The 17840-nt window shown below is 41.6% G+C and overlaps 1 protein-coding gene across 5 annotated transcripts in view; it reads right to left on the bottom strand.

The window, feature by feature from the left end:
* Nucleotides 1-17365, bottom strand: part of ntrk2a (neurotrophic tyrosine kinase, receptor, type 2a) — a 128525-nt gene extending 111160 nt beyond the window's left edge. For all 5 annotated transcript variants that reach the window (XM_033618834.2, XM_033618835.2, XM_078170684.1 and 2 more), the window contains exons 1-5: nt 16691-17365; nt 12844-12918; nt 8280-8351; nt 7749-7817; nt 4281-4429 (exon numbers count right to left, since the gene is read on the bottom strand). In XM_033618834.2, the coding sequence (XP_033474725.1) occupies nt 4281-4429; nt 7749-7817; nt 8280-8351; nt 12844-12918; nt 16691-16950 (625 nt within the window). In that variant the 5' untranslated portion in view covers nt 16951-17365. The remainder of the gene's footprint in view (nt 1-4280; nt 4430-7748; nt 7818-8279; nt 8352-12843; nt 12919-16690) is intronic.
* Nucleotides 17366-17840: the final 475 nt, after the last annotated feature.

Here is a 17840-nt window from a genome sequence, read left to right as displayed (position 1 = left end):
AGGCTGTGCCTACGTGCTGCATTTGTGTTTCACATATGCAACTGTAAGTGCACACCACACAAAAAGGAGCAGAGAGACAGAAGGAATTTGACACACAGCGAGATATTTAAGTATATACAGTGGTTATACTGTACAGGGGGGACACTCAGCTTACTTTGCTCTGGGGCCACTTTTGCAAAATGACAGGAAGACAGGGGCCAGTTAACAAACATGTGAGGACATTAGGGGCTTAACCTGGTCCTCTGTCATTGGGGGCATCCAAGGATCCTCCACTGGCACTTTTGTTTTGATTAAGAAGCTCTTTTTTGATGCTTTTTTTATAGGGATGCACCAAGTGTGAAATTCTTGGCTGATGTTTGAAATCCCTTTCTGGCCAATGGACCATGGCTGATGGCCAATGGTCGATACGGATACTTTTCTTGATGTTTGTTTTGTTTTTGTTATCATTTATTCCCCCTTTTGTGCCAGGGAAATAAAGAAATCTTCATTATGAAAAAAATAACTGAACTGTTTTAGTCATTTAGCTCTTGATTATCTTTGAATCAGCACAAATTCAATCATACAAAATTATGAAACACCCTTTAATATCATCTTTAACATGAAAAACATCAACCTTTTTCCTCTATATAATATATCATGATTCCCTCTCTAATATCTATTTTAGATTGCTGTTAAAACATCAACAAAATTTCTCACCAAAAACTACATTTTACAAGATTTGACCACATCAATATAACATAATAATTTACCTTCGGTTAATACTCATTTTTACCAAAGAGAGCTTGAACGCATCATAATGCAAGCGGTTATTTCCCGTTACCAACTGCTAACAGCTAACGTTAACTAGCTCTCCTCCCGACACAGATTTGTTGGTCACAATGTAGCATTATCGGGGAAACAATAGGGTGCATCCCCTGACCTGTTGATAATGAGTTTACTGCATCCCTTCCTCCTAACGGCGTCCCCTGAAAGATGTTTTTCCCAAACATGCTATTGGTAATGTCATCTAATTTGCTGATAGGCTGATGGCAGTCAACAATGCAAATGACGGTCGATACCGAAGTGCAGCAAACAAATCTGTACAACCCTACATTTTCATGCACTCTGGCACCTTATTGACATTCAAAGTACAAAAAAATCAGAGAGTAAATCAATTCATTTTTATTATGGATTTGGAAAACAGTCAGCGGGTGAGTTGAGTATTACTGCTGTACAGTCCGTTCAGACGTACAATGAGCCGAGGAGACGGAAGTTAGCGAAGGGATAAAAAGAGAAGAGGAAATAATGCTTGAAAAATAATCAATAGAAAGACAGAAAGTGGGATGACAAAGGGAAATAAAACCTGATAGACAGTCACTCCAGCCAAACAAATTGACAGACAGACAAACAGACTGATGAAGACAGAGGGGCACCGGCGCTGTGATGTGACCAGCAGAGGTCTGGTAATCCATCTGCTGTCAGCTCCACGGCACATGGGGAAAAAGCACCTTTACTCGGGACAGCTGGTTTCAATTATTAACATTTGGATCGCTTAGCGAAAAGCAGATTTTAGCCACGAGTGTGATGGTAAAAAAAGCTTCAATGTCTTAATTTTCACATTAACGAGCATTACCCTAAAGTGATCTCACAACTTAAGAAAGACTTATTAAAGGGAATTAAAGAGTGGGGAGTTTATGGGGTCTTTTATTGTTTTAATCATTCTATTAACAAATAACTGAGAGCTTTAAAACCTTCAGCTGTTTAAGACGCAACATTTTTGCTTAGTGACACAGTCCACCTTGCATAGGACTGCAGTAACATCAGAGAAGCCTTTCTTTTAAAGTGAAGTTTAGTATAGGTCAGCAGTGGGAGCAGTCTGTGTTTGCCAGCCTTTTCGAGAGGCGCTCCAGCAGTAAACAGTCCACAGAGAGAAACAGACCAAGAGACATATGCGGGTGGCCTGAGAGATCAGTGTCAGCCTGAGGGCATCGTTGGGCACTTCCTCTGCTTTGTGCCTTCCTCATATGTCACTCAGAAATGCTCAGACGGACAGAAGAACAGACAGTCGTGCATGCGAGCAGACACAGAGATGGAAAATGAGTAATAAAGAGGAGGAGAGACAGACTGAGAGAGGGGGAGGCAAAAGATAGCGAGAGAGAAAATGACAGAGAGCACAAAAGGCCAGCATTTTGGACTTTTGGTGTATCACTGTTAGCCCTGGGGCATTATTTGGCACCCCTGCTCCACCATGTCCTCCTCCTCATATGTCACACTGCCAGGGGGTCCCCTGCCTACCTCTCCAGGGGCCCTGCTGTAACTGTGCTAATGCCAAAAATAACCTCCGCTAATGGAAGGGAGGCAGAGGGGACGGATCAATAGGAGTTATCAATGACATTGTTAGCTTCCTGCATGCTAACTTATTGTTTGTGTCCCGACTGCCCTGAGCTATTTTGGACCAGATGGCAAAAATACTTTTAGATTCATGTTCTGGCTGATTGGAGAGCAAATTTGATTATGTTTCAATAGAGGCCTATAAAGCTTTTCTGACTGCTGTTATTGTGTGTTTTATAATTTCAAATCAGACATGAAGATCCCTTTATCTTCTCACTTTACAAAAACAAACTGGATCTGACTGGACTCATTGCCCCAAAGGCTGGGACTGTCTGTGTTTCATTTGTTCGCCTGGGTCAAGCTCAAGCTCTAAATCATTACCAAATGTCACTTTTAGCCAGATTTGTGCTAATAAAAAGCAACAAATCCAGGCTGAGTGTGAACAGGCAGGTCAGCCTGTAATCTCACCCTGTTTATGAAAAGAACAGAATCCAAACTAGAGACATTTATGAACAACTACGAAGAAGGAAAGAATAAAGCCTCAATTAGCTGCTGACATTTATATATTTAAGTTTGATAAACGCTCCCGTATGCAAGTACATAAAAGGTTTGTGGTCTGTGGAAGTTTGTCTGGGAGTGAAAGCAAGCTTGCTGGTTAGCTTGACATCACACTTGTGTTGCGCTGGTTTGTAGACACATTATTCCTTATGGGGAAACTAAATATTGTTCCTTTGCAACTTAAACAAAGATGCAAAAAATTCTCATTAAGTTTTCACAATTAAATTTGTGGAAAATGCCTTTTATTGGTCATAAAACTGCGATTATTGCCGCTGCAGCGGAGTGCAGCTTTCCATAACTCCAGAAAGAATTTCTTCCTCGACGACCAAAACATGATGATTCAGAGAAAAAGGAAATGAAATCTGCTGCGTGACAGCAGGTCACCGGTGCCATAGGACATAGTGCAGATGGTCTTGATAACACTTCATTTTATTGTGATGCATGTGGGGAATTTCCCCCACTCAGCATCTTTTGAAACTCAATGATGTCATCTGTGTGTTGATCCACACAGACGGTCCCTCTTGGTGTGATGTCTCTCTGCTTCTATAATGTCCTGCACAGTGACCTTTCTACACCTGCGAGCAAATGTCTCGGTTGACTGTAACCAGTCTATAAGATGACATAACCTCTCACACACAAACACCACTCTGTAGGTCACATTTCTCCGTCCTCCATCTGGCAGATAATCTATGCATCATATGAGAAAGCGCAGAGATAGCGTCAGCTTGTTTAGAGTTGGTGGCCTTCTAATGACACCCTGCAGAGAAGAAAACTGCATTTTATGTCCTCTATAAAAGCTGAGTGTTCATGCATGTATTCATTTGGTCATTTGTCTGCTTGGTCAAGTGTAAGACATTGTAGCTTTCCGCACTGCACGGTGTCAAGAGGAATTACAATGTACAGGCTAAGCAGAGTCCTGCCTAAGTGAAATACAGTGTGTGCACACACACACACACCAGCCTGTCACACACACACAGTCTGGTTTATAGTGCAGATTGCTGCAGTGGTTGTAGCTTGCATGAGTTTTATTCTATGTACTGTTATTCTCAGAGGTTTTAACAGCGAACTTCACCTTCTCCAGTTGTTCATCCTGCACACCTCCCGAGAGAACAGACAAAACACTTAGCACACTTGTCTTGCAATAACAAGTTATGTCTCGCACTTACACATTTATGCAAACACACACACATGCACGCTTACATAAAATCATATGTGTCGCATGCAACACATATGAGAGCTCACAGTCAAAACAAAGATTACAGAAAACCTTTGTAGAGGAAACTGTTAGGATTACTGTTTTCCTCCAGGTGTTTCAACACTTTGCATCTGCTTCAGCTTGTGAATATCTTTTCCAGCTTGTTACCCTGTGTGTTTGTGTGTGTGTGTGTGTGTGTGTGTGTGTGTGTCCTCACCACAGTTAGGCAGTGTCAGTCTGGACAGCAGCTTGCGTGCTCCTCCATCCTCGATGCAGCGCAGCTCCTGAGTGTCTGCCTCCTCTCCTAACCACAGCTTGATCCACATGTTCTCACAGGAGCAGTGCAGAGGGTTCCCTGTCAGGATCCTACACGCACACACACAAAGTCAAGAACTGTCAAGAACTGTGAGTAGTAGAGCTAGATAGTAACTTTAAATTTGAACGGACAAAGCAATAGCTGAATTGAATTGAGCTATTGTGAAAGTGCCTTCAAGACACCATTCAACATTTTGTGAAATATGCTTGTTTGGTTTCTTCCTGAGAGTTAGAGGATTTAGATTGATACAATTCATGTCTGTTAAATAAGAAGCTACTGCCAGCAGCATGTTAGCTTAGCTTTGCATAAAGATTAGAGATGGAAACAGTTGGCTCTGGTGAAGGGTGACAAAATACACATATCAGCACTGCATAATTCTGGATCCTACTGTATGGATCCCTACTGGGCTGTGATTTGCCAGTACTAGTCTTGACCATGACCTCTTTGCCCTAACGCCTCCGATGTCTACTACTCGCCAATCACAGCACCAACACAAGGACACACACCAGGACCTCTAAAGCCCACTAATAACACATCATATCTTGTTTGTATTATCCGTGCAAAGACCAAAGTATAAAAACAACAAGTTGTTGTGTTGTTATGTGCTGGACTTATTGACCAGGAGTTAGCCTGACTTCGCCAAACCAATATGCAAATGCAAGCTGGTCTGGTACCCTTTCAGTTTATTTCCCGATTTCCAAAGAAGGGTATTAACGTCCATACACTAAAATGTCTCTGGATATCAGAGCAATGACACGCTAAGAGACAGACGATTGTAAACAGACTACAGCGTGCAGAGATGAGCTGTGATGGTGTAGTATTAATGCGTCTGTGAACAAGTGCTGCCATTTTGCCATTGGAACTTGAATGTAGTTCTTCAACAGGAAGTTCCACATCTGCTGATCCCATTTTGGTTTTTTCTGACAATGCCTTAACGGCTCATGACTTTGCGTTTCCTAGGAAATCGACGCACCCAACTGTTTCTGAGATTGGCTGGTATTCATTGCCTTTGTTGGTTGGGTTGGTTGGGTTAGTTGGGTTTACGCAAGAGGAGTGAGATTGGTTAGGGTTGGGGTAAGAATGGCAGAGTAAGTCAGAGTAGGGCAGGTCATGCCTTTGTTATCCAAGGAAATGCAAATTTGCCAACAGGGCTCCTCTTTACTAAGCCAGGTTTATGCGTGTAATCTGTGTAAGGCACAAAGGCCATATTGAATGGATTGAACAGTTGTGACTGGTCTAACTCATCTTGGGCCAGCTGGAAGTCTGTCTGAATAAAACATGAGCTCATAGACTGGTCTGCAGTAGCTAGTAACTGTCTGGAATTTGTTGCCACTGTGAGGTTGTGAGGTAGCCAGCTGAGACTCCAGAAAGTGACTACTCTTGGCCAAGAAATGGTCCAGGACATAATCTCTGTAAAATAGTAACTTTATTGGATTTTTTAGGTTAATTTTAGCCCCGTTTCCACCAAGCAGTACGATTCAGGTCAGTTCTGTACACTGTTTTTCTGTTTCCACTAGGGCCGTAACGGTACATGTATTTGTGTCGAACCGTTCGGTACGCGACTTTCAGTTCGGCACGACCCTGTACCGAATTATTGGGCGCAGGATATTATTTTATTTTATTTTGTTTTATTTTAATTCCGTTTTTGCGAGCCGAACCATTTAAAATATCTAGTTCCCCGACGGACATAATTGAGTGATGGACCGAGTCCCATAAATCTCCGCTTTCACTTTGTGCAGCGCATTCTCGCATTTTGACAACATGGCAAGTGAGCCTGACGAACCTGAAGACCCACCCGCAAACTTTAAGTCCTCCGTTTGGGAACACTTTGGTTTCAGGTAAAATACGAAGATGGAAATAAACAAGTTGACAAGACAAAGGCAGCGTGCCGACACTGCAGAACAGCGGTCGGGTATGTACTTGGAAACACGTCTAACATGCTAACGCATCAGCGACACCACCCGAGTTTGAACGTTAACCGGCACGCCTAGAAAAAGCAATCTGGTGCAAACTACGATATCGTCGTCGTTTAAAAAGAAAGAGCGTTTCCCTGACCATCGCGCTAAAGAAATAACCAACGCCATTGGAGTTGAGTAAAATTGTTTAAGCTGCACTTTAGATATAAGCATGTTTTGTTTACTGCACTTTAACAAAGTGGGAAAGCTAAGTAAGTTCCTAGTAAAACTGAATCTGAGCAGGCTTTAAAGCTGACCAGCTGCACTATACTTTTTATTTTAATTGAGTAAAACTGTTAAAGCAGAAATGTATATTTATATTTTTCATTCAAAAAAATGTGTTAAAAAAACAGCAGGATTTTATTTTTCACTTTTATATTTCTATTTTCATTCAAACAATGTGAAAAAGCAGGATTTTATATATATTTGTTTCATTCAAAAATTGTGTAAAAAGAGTTAACTGCTGTGGTGGTATGTTTTAATAAGGTTACCAATAAGTAAAAGATATTTAATAGTTGTCTATTTTTTTCATTACTGTACCGAAAAAAAAACGAACCGTGACTTGTGTACCGAGGTACGTACCGAACCGAGATTTTTGTGTACTGTTATATTCCTAGTTTCCACTGTTAAAAGTTGTGGATGGTACCAATAGAACTGTTTTGTACCATCCCCATTTATGGTCCCCCCTCTGTTGGGGTACCTAGCACACAGATCTGGTACTAAAAGGTGGAGCTGTGAACACTGCAGTCTGTTGATTGGTCAATAGCAGACGGTCACTCTGCTCAGGGCTGAGTTGTGGCTGGTTTTGAGTCCAATGTTCTTAATTCACTGGGCCTTGGTCTGACACTGTGAATGAAAAAATAATCTATTGAATTTTATTCTATTGGTACAAATGGCCAATTTCTCGCTTTATTTTAAATTGCTTTAATTTATAGTATATACATCTTTCCACATAATATTAGTTACTCAGTATCTCTCAGAGCAATATGAAAATAACTACTTTATTACAAGAAATATTAATTAATAATGGGAGTCTAAAATAAAGGGTCTGTTTAGGGGGAGCATGCTAGCCATCATTAACAGGTGCCAATCACACATTAATCACACCCTTAATGCTGCTTGCCGACTTCAGCTAATCTGAGTCTCCACTCTGTTGCCTGAATCTGAATTAAAATAATAATAATGTTCTTGCTCTAGGAAATCAAGATTGCAGGCAGCAGTAAACCCAGCGCCAAACTGCAAAACGTCACATCAGAAATCTATATGTGACATCACAGCTGCTATAGGAATATGTTTATCTACAGACTGTGGTGATAACTGGGAGGTACACCAGAGAGAGAGAGCCAGGAACAGACAGACAGACAGACAGACACGGAGATGGACAGACTGATAGAGGAGGCTGCAGTGAACTCACAGATAAGAGATGTTGAGGTGTTTGAATATCCTCCAGGACAGCGATGACAGGTTGTTATCTTTCAGATTCCTGGAAATTAAGTCGAACATCAGAGAGTGAGATTGCATTTGTAAATCTCAACATGATATTGGGTCGGTGTTACAGACACTTGCGGCACATTTTTACATGCACCAGTAAACCTGAATTATTTCTACCATTAAAAGTAAGTGCTACATTTTAAAATTTATTAGGTTGATTATTCATAAATTCTGTTCAGTCTGAACTTCACACGGTCACAGGATTTTTTTTTTTAATTTTCTGGTTTTTTTCTTGGTAATGTTACAAATAAATCTTCTTTACGTCACGGTAAACATTTCCTGTTCATCAGTTTTAGCAGTAAATAATACAATAAATTATCAAAACATAGCTATTCATTTTAGCAGATAATATGTTTGTAACAGTTTTGTCAAATTACTCGCCAAAGGTGATAAATAAATCTGCACTGTAGCAGCCATGTCAGTAGAAAGCAGGGATTTGAAAGCATGAACTTACAGGTACTGTAGCTTGAGGTTGTTTTGAAAGGCCAGCTTCGATACGTATGTTAGCCTGCTGTTGGTCACCGTTCTGACACAAAAACAAAAACAGCAGTGTCATTGTCGTAGTCGTCATGAACAAAACTAGTATAAATTGTCAACAGCAACTGCAGCATCAGCAGCAGCAAAAACTTGAATTCAGGTTCCTAAACAGCTCCATAAAGAGAAAATACATTTGGTTGCAGTTTCCAATAGGTCATGATAGATGAGGATACACACCAGAAAATCACCACCTGGCACCCAAAATATCACTAATCCTACATGAAGCATCTGAATACCCACATTGTGAGATATTAGCATCATTATATCAGTGTAGGTCGATGGTGTGTGGTTAGAACTGTGAAAGAGATACAGCCAGGTTTTTGTTCACATCGAAAGAAAACAATTATCAGCTTATGTGGTTTACCGTTAAGATGATGTTCAAACAAATGATGCCAACATCAATCCGAAGATAATATACATCCTCTGTATATAATTGTGATTGTAAGACACCAAAATACTGTTGCAGTGGTAATATTTGTCAGACATTAACATATCTCACGTGACAAACAAAGTATTTTCTCTTTAGAGAGATCGATAAACATGCCTGTTTCTTTAGTTAATGGTAATGTACCCTCAGGGGTGGACCAGAACAAAAAATTGGCCCTGGCATTTTGGTCCAGACTGAACCCATCACCATCGATTTGTAAAAATGTAGGTTAACACAAATGTGAGTTATATATTGTACAGGGGTGTGGGTGTTTTTCAGCGTATTAAGCAGGGGTCTGGAGATTGTCCCCTTTGAAAGTTTGAGTGTCAAACATGTCCCTGCATTCTGATACAATTTTATGTACCAGTTTGTGCCATCAGTTGATGGTGGAAACTGTGACACTCGACGCTGACCATGACACCCCTTGCACACACAGAGCTGCATTTATTTTGATTTCCTGCTATGTTACAAGATGATCACACATTCAGACTGACTAACTTTTGTTTGCGTTGGGTGTGAAAACAAAAGTCAGTGTTGTTTTAACACAATGTGACAAAATTTATCCATGTTCATCATGCACTAACGACACTCACATAATGTATTTATGTCATGTTACATAACAAACGTACAAATTCCAAAACATGATCTTGTTTCTAAATCTAAAAAAGTAGTTTAACATAACCGTGACCGTTTCACAGCATTAACCACTTGTTACAATGTGTTTTAGCTGTGCATCACGTACATATGCTAAAGGGTGCCCTGTGCATTGCTATGAAATGCTGAAGGGCATGACAGAGCGTCAGTATTTTACAACCTGGAAATAAGAACGGGTTGAGCACGGAGAGAGAAGAAAAGGAGAGACACAGCAAGTGTGCTGCTACCTGGAGAGCCAATGACTGACTTTACTCTGAGCAGCAGGTCGCTAAAAGTCTGGGTCAAAATATTTTTTTTTTGGCCTGAGTTGTTTTGTCCTATGAATTTGGCAAATGCGCTGTTTAATCAAAGGGATAGTCTTGATTTTTTTGAAGTGGGGCTATATGGGAGACTCATCCATAGTCTGTATATTACATACAGTAGATGTACGTCAGCATGACCTTTGTTTGGGGAAGCAGATGGGAGTCCGACACAGAAGCTAAGCAATGTACTGCTGTGGATGAGGATCAGCAACAAAACATATTTTAGCCACCTAAAATATCAATATCAGTTTAAGTGTATACTATATAAGTGTATACTATATTAAGGGTTTTTTCACCACTTTACCTTGATGTCAGGCAGCATGTTGTGACAGGAAAACTAATTATGGCTTAAGTTCCCCATCTATGCTTTTATCAAAGCCACCAGACTCCATTGAGAAAAATGGCAATTTTAGCATGCTGAACACAGGAGCTGCTGGTCTACTGCTGCTTCAATCAGTTACTTAGTTTGTAGTATTGTGTGACTTTGGTTAACCGGAACTGATCCTTTCAACCCCCAAAGTCACACAATAACACAAACAAAGTAACTGTTCAAGGCAGGAGTTGACCAGGGGGTAACGTTCAGCGGTGTTAAATCACTGTTTTTCTCAGTGGAGTTTGGCTTTGAAGAGATTGTGCAATGGCTTCATTTTCACGGTGGAAATCACTGTCTGACATTAAGGTAAAGAAGTGAAAATACTCTCAATGTAGAGATTGATTTTTTTTTATTTTTTTTAAATGGGACTTTTTTTAGATGGCTAAAATACTTTGTGTTGCTGCAGACTGCTCCGCAGCAGTATGTTGCTTAGCTTCCATGCTGGACTCTAGCCTGCCTCTCCAAACTGGGGTGTACAGACTGACATTTACTGTATTTAATATACTTTCTAGGGATATAGTAACCCATACAACCTCATCTTAAAAAACTAAACTGTCCCTTTAAGACACTGAGCCATAGGGGAGTTTGAAGATGTTATTGGGCCATCTTAGTGCCAAGTAAGGAAAAAAAATAACGAGCTGATCTAGCTGTTTTATGGGCCAGTCAGACAACAACAACAACAAAAGAAGGGACATTGGCCCACCAGGAAAGTGCCCAGTATGCCAGATGGCCAGTCCCCCCCTCCACGTGTACCTCTAACGTAACTGTTATGCTAAATTTAGGTTGTACAAACATCAACAGACCACCTTTGCTTGTGCATCAGGAATAATCTGTGCTAAGCATCATGAATACTTCACTGTAAAAAGTAAAAATTCAATCGATCATGCAAAATAAAGATTTCAGCTCTCTAATCCAGAGGTGTCAATGCAAAATTCCCTAATTAAAGATCTTTCTAGCGAGCCATTGTTCTGGCTTTTTCACAAGTCTGCCACGGTGCAATGCCATCGCATGCAGATTTGTGAATTTAACAGATGTCTCAATAAAAAGACTCTTTATGTAACAGTTTTAAGAGTCTGATGCCTTTAATATTCCTGCATACTGTGCATTACTCAGCACTATTAAAACCAGGTGCAGAGAGTGTGTGCCCATCATCGGCTGAGGTGAGGCTGTAAGACATCATTATCTGATATGAAAAGTTGGTCTAACAGATGTTCTGTGACTGATTCATCTCATCTGACATGACTGAGCACAGATTCCCCCTTCACTATTTATAAAACACGATGCTTAACGATTACTGTAAAAATACCTGAACTGTGAAGCAGCATTATCATATTAGTATCAAAAAAGTGTTTAATTGTGTGTCAGACATGTGGGACAGTTATCTATATGATCGTGGCTCAGACACAGCACTTGTTTCGTTCCCACTGGGTCTGACCACAATTAAGAGCATATACACTTGCGGTGTTCGGCGTGCTTTGTAGTAATCTGTCTACCAAAGGGGATATTAGCTGGGAAATTAGGTAGTGTCCACTTAACAGATTATTATGTTGTAAGAAAGTGCTGCTCGGTAGACAATTCTTAGAGGAAATAAAATGAGACACAGATGCATAACAAAACACAGTAACTGCAGAACACCCTGCGATGAACACAGCAGGGTTATTAAAGCAACAGGATAATATATTGGAGAAGGAGAATTATGAATAAAGGCAAAACAAATCAATATTTCTCATATTTTAACAAGCAAAACATGTATAGAAATACTGTTGAAATGTCATTAAAATGTAGCAAAATTATTCTTCTCTCTGCTGTAAAATGCTGCTTATATTTGAGCCGTAAGATTGCGTACAACAGGACTATTTCAACAATACATATTTTTCCTCTTACCTGTAGTGCTATTTATCAATCTAGACTGTTTTGGTGTGAGTTGCCAAGTGTTTAAGATATCAGCCGTAGAGATGTCTGCCTTCTTGAGAAAGTGGAACTGGATGGAACTTGGCTCAAATTGCCAAAAAATAAATATATAAATATACATGTAGGAACTATTTTCTTTCTATCAACTGCCAACTGTTTCACTGCACAGAAGGAAGAGTGCATCTACTGCTAGCTCACCTAGCACGACTGAGCTAGCTAACGTTACAGCTCAGCCAAGGAGGACACCATTAATGTTCACATCTTGTGCTGTCACGAGCACGAGCCTTTTACCGATGAGTAGATGCACACTTCCTTCTGCACGCTGATTTGGTTGGCGGGTGTTTTACAGTAGAAAGACAATAGTTCCTACATGAAACTGCTCACAGCAACACCCCTTGTGGATTATCTTGAGAAAACAGGTCGTGATTTCTGGAAAGAGACATTGCTATTGAGTTTTTCACATGTATTTTTTGGTGCTTTGAGCGCCACAACCTGAGTGCCATCAAGTTCCATTATTTTTGAGAGAAGGCAGACATCTCTACGACACGTCTCCAACACTCTGCAGCTCACACCAAAACAATCTAGACTAATAAACAGCACCACATGTTAGAGGGAAAATCCACATTTTTGATGTTAGGGTGAACTGTTTCTTTAACACAATATGTGATGTAGTTAACAGCCACAGAACATAAAAATATCAAACATAAAAACACTGTGTTATCATTTATTCGCAAATTTATGTATTGACACTAACTCTGAATGTTTGCCCTGGGACTAAGTGTTTGCCTTGGTGATATAAGCGATAAAAACTTACAGGTTCCTGAGATTCTTGTAGTAGTGCAGGTCTTTGTCGTTGATGGAGGAGAAGCTGCTCTGGTTGGCGATGTAGCTGTCAGGGGATATAAGTGAGTGTGTCAGGAGGCTCATTTGTTAACGGAAGGAAGCATAAACAGAAGCATTTCAACAAGACAAAGGGACATAATAAGCACATATAATTAGGGTTCAAGATTTAAAAATGAACTCCTGAAGGAATGCAGCTGATAAATGGCACATGGAGGTGGGGGTTGGGAAGCTGGTGGTTTTAGAGATACACAAAACCAGAACAATCTCACCTACAGGTGGAACATGCTGTAACAGGCACAGCAGAAAGAAACCCCTCGGACTTATTGTTCACGTATTGTTTGGCGAAATCACAAGGTTATTAAAGAATAGAATAAAACAGAATAGAAAGCCTTTATTAATAATAATACATTGGATTTATAAAGTGCTTTTCTGGATACTCAAAGACGCTTTACAGAGAGCAAGAACAACAAAACTGAAATAATCTATAAAACGGGAAACAATGCAGAGAGGGAGAGGAAGAAGACAGTTTTTTAGAGGTCGTAGGCAAATTTGAGGAGGTGGGGTTTGAGGGATTTCTTAAAGGTGGAGAGTGAGGGGGGGTCTCTGATGCATTTAGGGAGTTCCAGGGGGTGGGAGCAATAACAGAGTCATTGTACAAAGAATATACAACAAGATTAGGAGTGCTACATCTGATCAGGTGCCAACTAGTCAATAAAACACGCAAGTTAAAAAAACCTTTAAGTGTGGTATCTATGGACACAGTGTTCGACTGGGAACAAAAAAAACATCTCTAATTAGATCTGTTGATTGATCATTACATTGCTCTAAATATCAAATACAACATGGTACGCTGTATTTGACTTCTCTCAAGTCTCAAAAGTCGTCAAAAGATTTATCAGGCAGGATTGAAAAGACAACAACAGGGTGGCTGTGGTTCAGGAGGTAGAGTGGATCCAAAGATAATTGGAAGATCGGTGGTTTGATCACTGGCTTACATGTGGAAGTGTCCTTGGGCAAGATACTGACCCCCAAATTTCTCCCAGTGGTTGTGTAAGTGCATGTGAATGTTCCTAAATGGAGTAGCAGGTCGCACCTTGCATGGTAGCCTGGTGTGTAAATGTGTGTGTGAATGGGTGAATGTGACTCTGTAGAGTAAGAGCGCTGAGAGTGATCGGAAAACTCTAAAGGAGCTATACAAGTGCAGGTCCATTTACCATCTAACCCTCAAAAATATTTCATAGAGGCGTCCTGGTAGCCTGTGGGGGGTCTGAGATGCAGTGCCACACCACACAATAGCAATAATTGCAACATCCCTGCTTTGAGTCTGGCAGGCAGAGGGCTTTTGTTGCATATCACCTCTCCTCTCTCCCCTAATTTCCTGTCAGCTCTCTGCCATCACGATCAAATAAAGCCTGAACAAAATACAGTAGAAGAAAAGAGTAATAATGTTTGATATGTGCCTTTCGGTAATTACAGAAGCTGACCCAGATTGACAGGCGTTTACACACCGATAAATGAAACCCATTCTTTGAAAAGCTGCATTTGCAACACACCGTTTCATACGATTACGTTCACTAAAGCATCAAATTGCCTGACAATAACTAAAATTCAATTATGACCAAATTTTTTAGGGTAAAAATCTAATTTGTAAGCTGCAATAATTCACCGGCATTCATCATCAGCAGAATCAAACAGGGGCTTGTCTGTTCAAAAATGGAAGCATCAAACACTTCCTGTATTCCAGTGAATTTTTATGCACCTATTTGTGCCTTTCCTGCATCAATTTATGTATTTTTTAAGATACTTTTGATGGCTTTATTGCCTTTATTTGACAGGGCAGCTATATAGCATGAAAGGGGGGAGTGAAAGAAGGGGAATGACATGCAGCAAAGAGACATTTATCGGAATTGAACTCACAGCCGCTGTGGCAAGGACACAGCCTTTGTGCATGGGGCTCCTGCTCTACCAGGTGAGCTAGTGGGCGCCCCCTGCATCAAAATAAAAGTCCTCTGCTACTCTAATGTGTTTTTTAGGGTAGACAAATGCACATGTTGTAAATATTGTCCTCGCCCAAATGTCTACACCTGTGTGTAAATCACCTATAAAGCTGACTGTGCTCCACTTCAAGTAAAACTGCTCAACAATGATAATAATAATGGCAGTGCCACTACCACATAATAAGAGCATGCACATATTGTTATTATAAAGCTGTTTGTCATCAAGTTTGATTTACATTACACTGCATGACTCTCCGTGTGCAAGGAGGAGTTACTACCCACATCTACTATGATTGCCTGTGGGCAATAATGTCAGCATTGTAAATAAAAAGTAGATATTTTTTTATAGTTTAAATGTTGTCTTTTCATTTTTATTAAAGGCTACATTACCTATAAAACAATTTTCTGTGTTGTATTCCACGTGTTAGTATTTTTTAAAGAGCCAACACTCCCAAAAATCCCCCACTTTATCAATATGAGGTTACCTGTCAGTCATTTAGTGCACCCACCTCCTCAAGTTAGAGCACTGGAAGATATTCTCAAAGCAGATGGGGACAAAATATAATTTATTTGGCTGAGATTTTACACTGAACACATCCATACATAAGGCAGAGATGACACATGAACACAAACTGCTCTTGTGCCCATTTAGGATTCCACACTGACATTGAAAGTCCCATTATACTCTGTCAAATTGTGTTTGCAGGTGTCATAAAAACAGGATGTCTGACCAATTAACACTGACAGGGGACACGTTAACCTATCTCTCCGGTTGTGTTTTTTACATTTTGGCAAGGTCGTTTTTGGAATTAGCCGTCGCACGGTCATCAGTAGTAATTTGTCTGTTTACATTAGCCAGGCACTCAGTGAATGCTTTTCACCAGACTGCTGGCTCATTTAAACCGCGTCCAAGGCTTCTCCCAAGTTCATCTCTGACAAGTCATTATCAACAAGGCCGTTTATCTTTGCCAAGAAAGATATTGCAGCAATTCAATTCAATATTAAAATCTCCCTCTTTTTTAATTGCTCTCAGATATAAAACGCTCAGACGTGTCACAGTTTATTTCTAGGCCACATGACGTTTTATGAAAATGGGGGTACAGTAGCCTACATTTCAGAGATGCGCACAGATTTGGTGTTGAATAACCAGCCATCCTCCTGGAGAGGGAGTCTTCACATGTTGACTCTGGCTGGAAAAATGCTGCTTTTTTCTGTTGAAAATCGATTTTTCTGCGCTTCTGTGGTTCATTTAAATACCCTCATATAAGCCATCTTGGGAAGTGTCTGTACTAATATTTGGACAGTGGTGTCTGTTGTGCGCGTCTCGGTCCACACACACACATGCACACACATAAACACGCACTGGGGCACACGCTCGCGCCCGCACACAGACTGGGCTTTGTCTAATAGAATAAAGTCCATCATCAGCCTCAGCTGCTTTCTTTCTAAATGGGCTGTTTCCACGCTGCTCTTGAAAGACTGATGTGCCCCATGATGGCAATGAGTCTCTTATGCAATGTAGGTTACACATGATGCGCGTCTGAGCCGAGCAGAGCCGAATAAATTAATTAGGCTTCAATTGCATCTATAAAATCTGTGGATTTGCTTTAAATTCGTTAATGGGATTAAGATTAAAAATCAAATCTGTGGCTGTTTCCTTGCGGACTGTCTGTCAGCTCCAGACACAACTGGCAGAGGAGGGGTAAAGGATGACATTCCTTTATTTGGAAAGTGTTGGAAAATACAGGCACTCTAATAAAAGCAGGATAAATATGATTTGAATCCCTGTCTGTAACTGTGATGCTTCTGAGAGACACTCACATGTCGGTGATGTTCTCCATCTCCGCCTCGCTCTGCAGGACGGGGAAAGCATTGATACCCCGCTCCGGGTCCACGCAGGAGATCCTGGTGCTGCTGCAAGAGCAAGACGGCGGGCATGCCTCCGCGGACATCCACGGGTCTCTAGAGCCCACTGCCACCCCGATCAACACAACCCACCACCACCACCACCAGCACCGCCACGACCCAGACACTCTCCCCGGCGAGGAGAGAGCCGCGCTCCCGGGTCTCCAGGCGCTCATCTCGGGTGCCAACTTCAGCTATAAGGCTCGCTGAACAGCCCCACAGCCCGGCCCAGGTTGGCTGGGTTCAGCCCCGCTTCAGCCAATCAAGGAGGAAAAAGAAAATGAAGCAAAATCCGATGCTGAGGTGGATACAGGCGGCGCAGCTAGAAAACCATCTGCCGTGGCAACGATGACAGAGAGGAGAAACCCGGAGAGTGTGTCGTCCCTGTCCTGCGTGTTTCCTCCAGAATCTCCCGTCTGTCAGCCCAGTCAGTCACAATCACACTGCCACACTGACGGGTGTGTGCCAAGGAGGATCTCTCCCTCTCTCTCTGTCTCACCCTCCCTCTTCCTCTCAGCTGCTCAGCTGACACGCACCGACCGGAGCCTGCTCCACACAATGTTCTCTGTGTGGATGATTCTCGTCAGAGAGACTGGTGGTGGTGGTGGTGGTGGTGGTGGTTGGGTGGGTTGGTGGGTGGATAGGCTACAGAGCAAATGTCAGTCAGGATGGGAGCTGTTCCGCTGCTCCCGCGCAGAGGTGAACGCACAACAGGGAGATCTCAGCATCTAAGCAGACCATGTAGGCTATAATGTGATACCTCATTGATCCCCTTTAGGGAGATGCTCCATGCCCTGCGTGTTCTTGGGGGAAGGGTCAGGTGCACAGCAGGGTGAGCCTCTTGCTCAAGGGCACCTCAGCAGGGCGCACTCTGACTTCATGGTTAATAATCAGCCTTGCGCATCTGTTTTAACATTTGGTCCATCAGGGGTTAAAGTTCCAGGGCTGTGACAGGCTTCACCGGCCTTGCCTTGAGTTGTGAACGAGGTGTGAGCGTCCTTGTCTGACAGCTAGGAAGAGAGCTGGAGAGAGAGGAGGGTGGGAAAGGTTTCAGCTGAAGAGGTGA

Source organism: Epinephelus lanceolatus, chromosome 9 (genome assembly GCF_041903045.1).
Source record: "Epinephelus lanceolatus isolate andai-2023 chromosome 9, ASM4190304v1, whole genome shotgun sequence".
NCBI classification, from domain to species: domain Eukaryota; kingdom Metazoa; phylum Chordata; class Actinopteri; order Perciformes; family Serranidae; genus Epinephelus; species Epinephelus lanceolatus.
The sequence above is the reverse complement of the archived record's forward strand: the minus strand, read 5'-3'. Positions and strand labels throughout refer to the sequence as shown.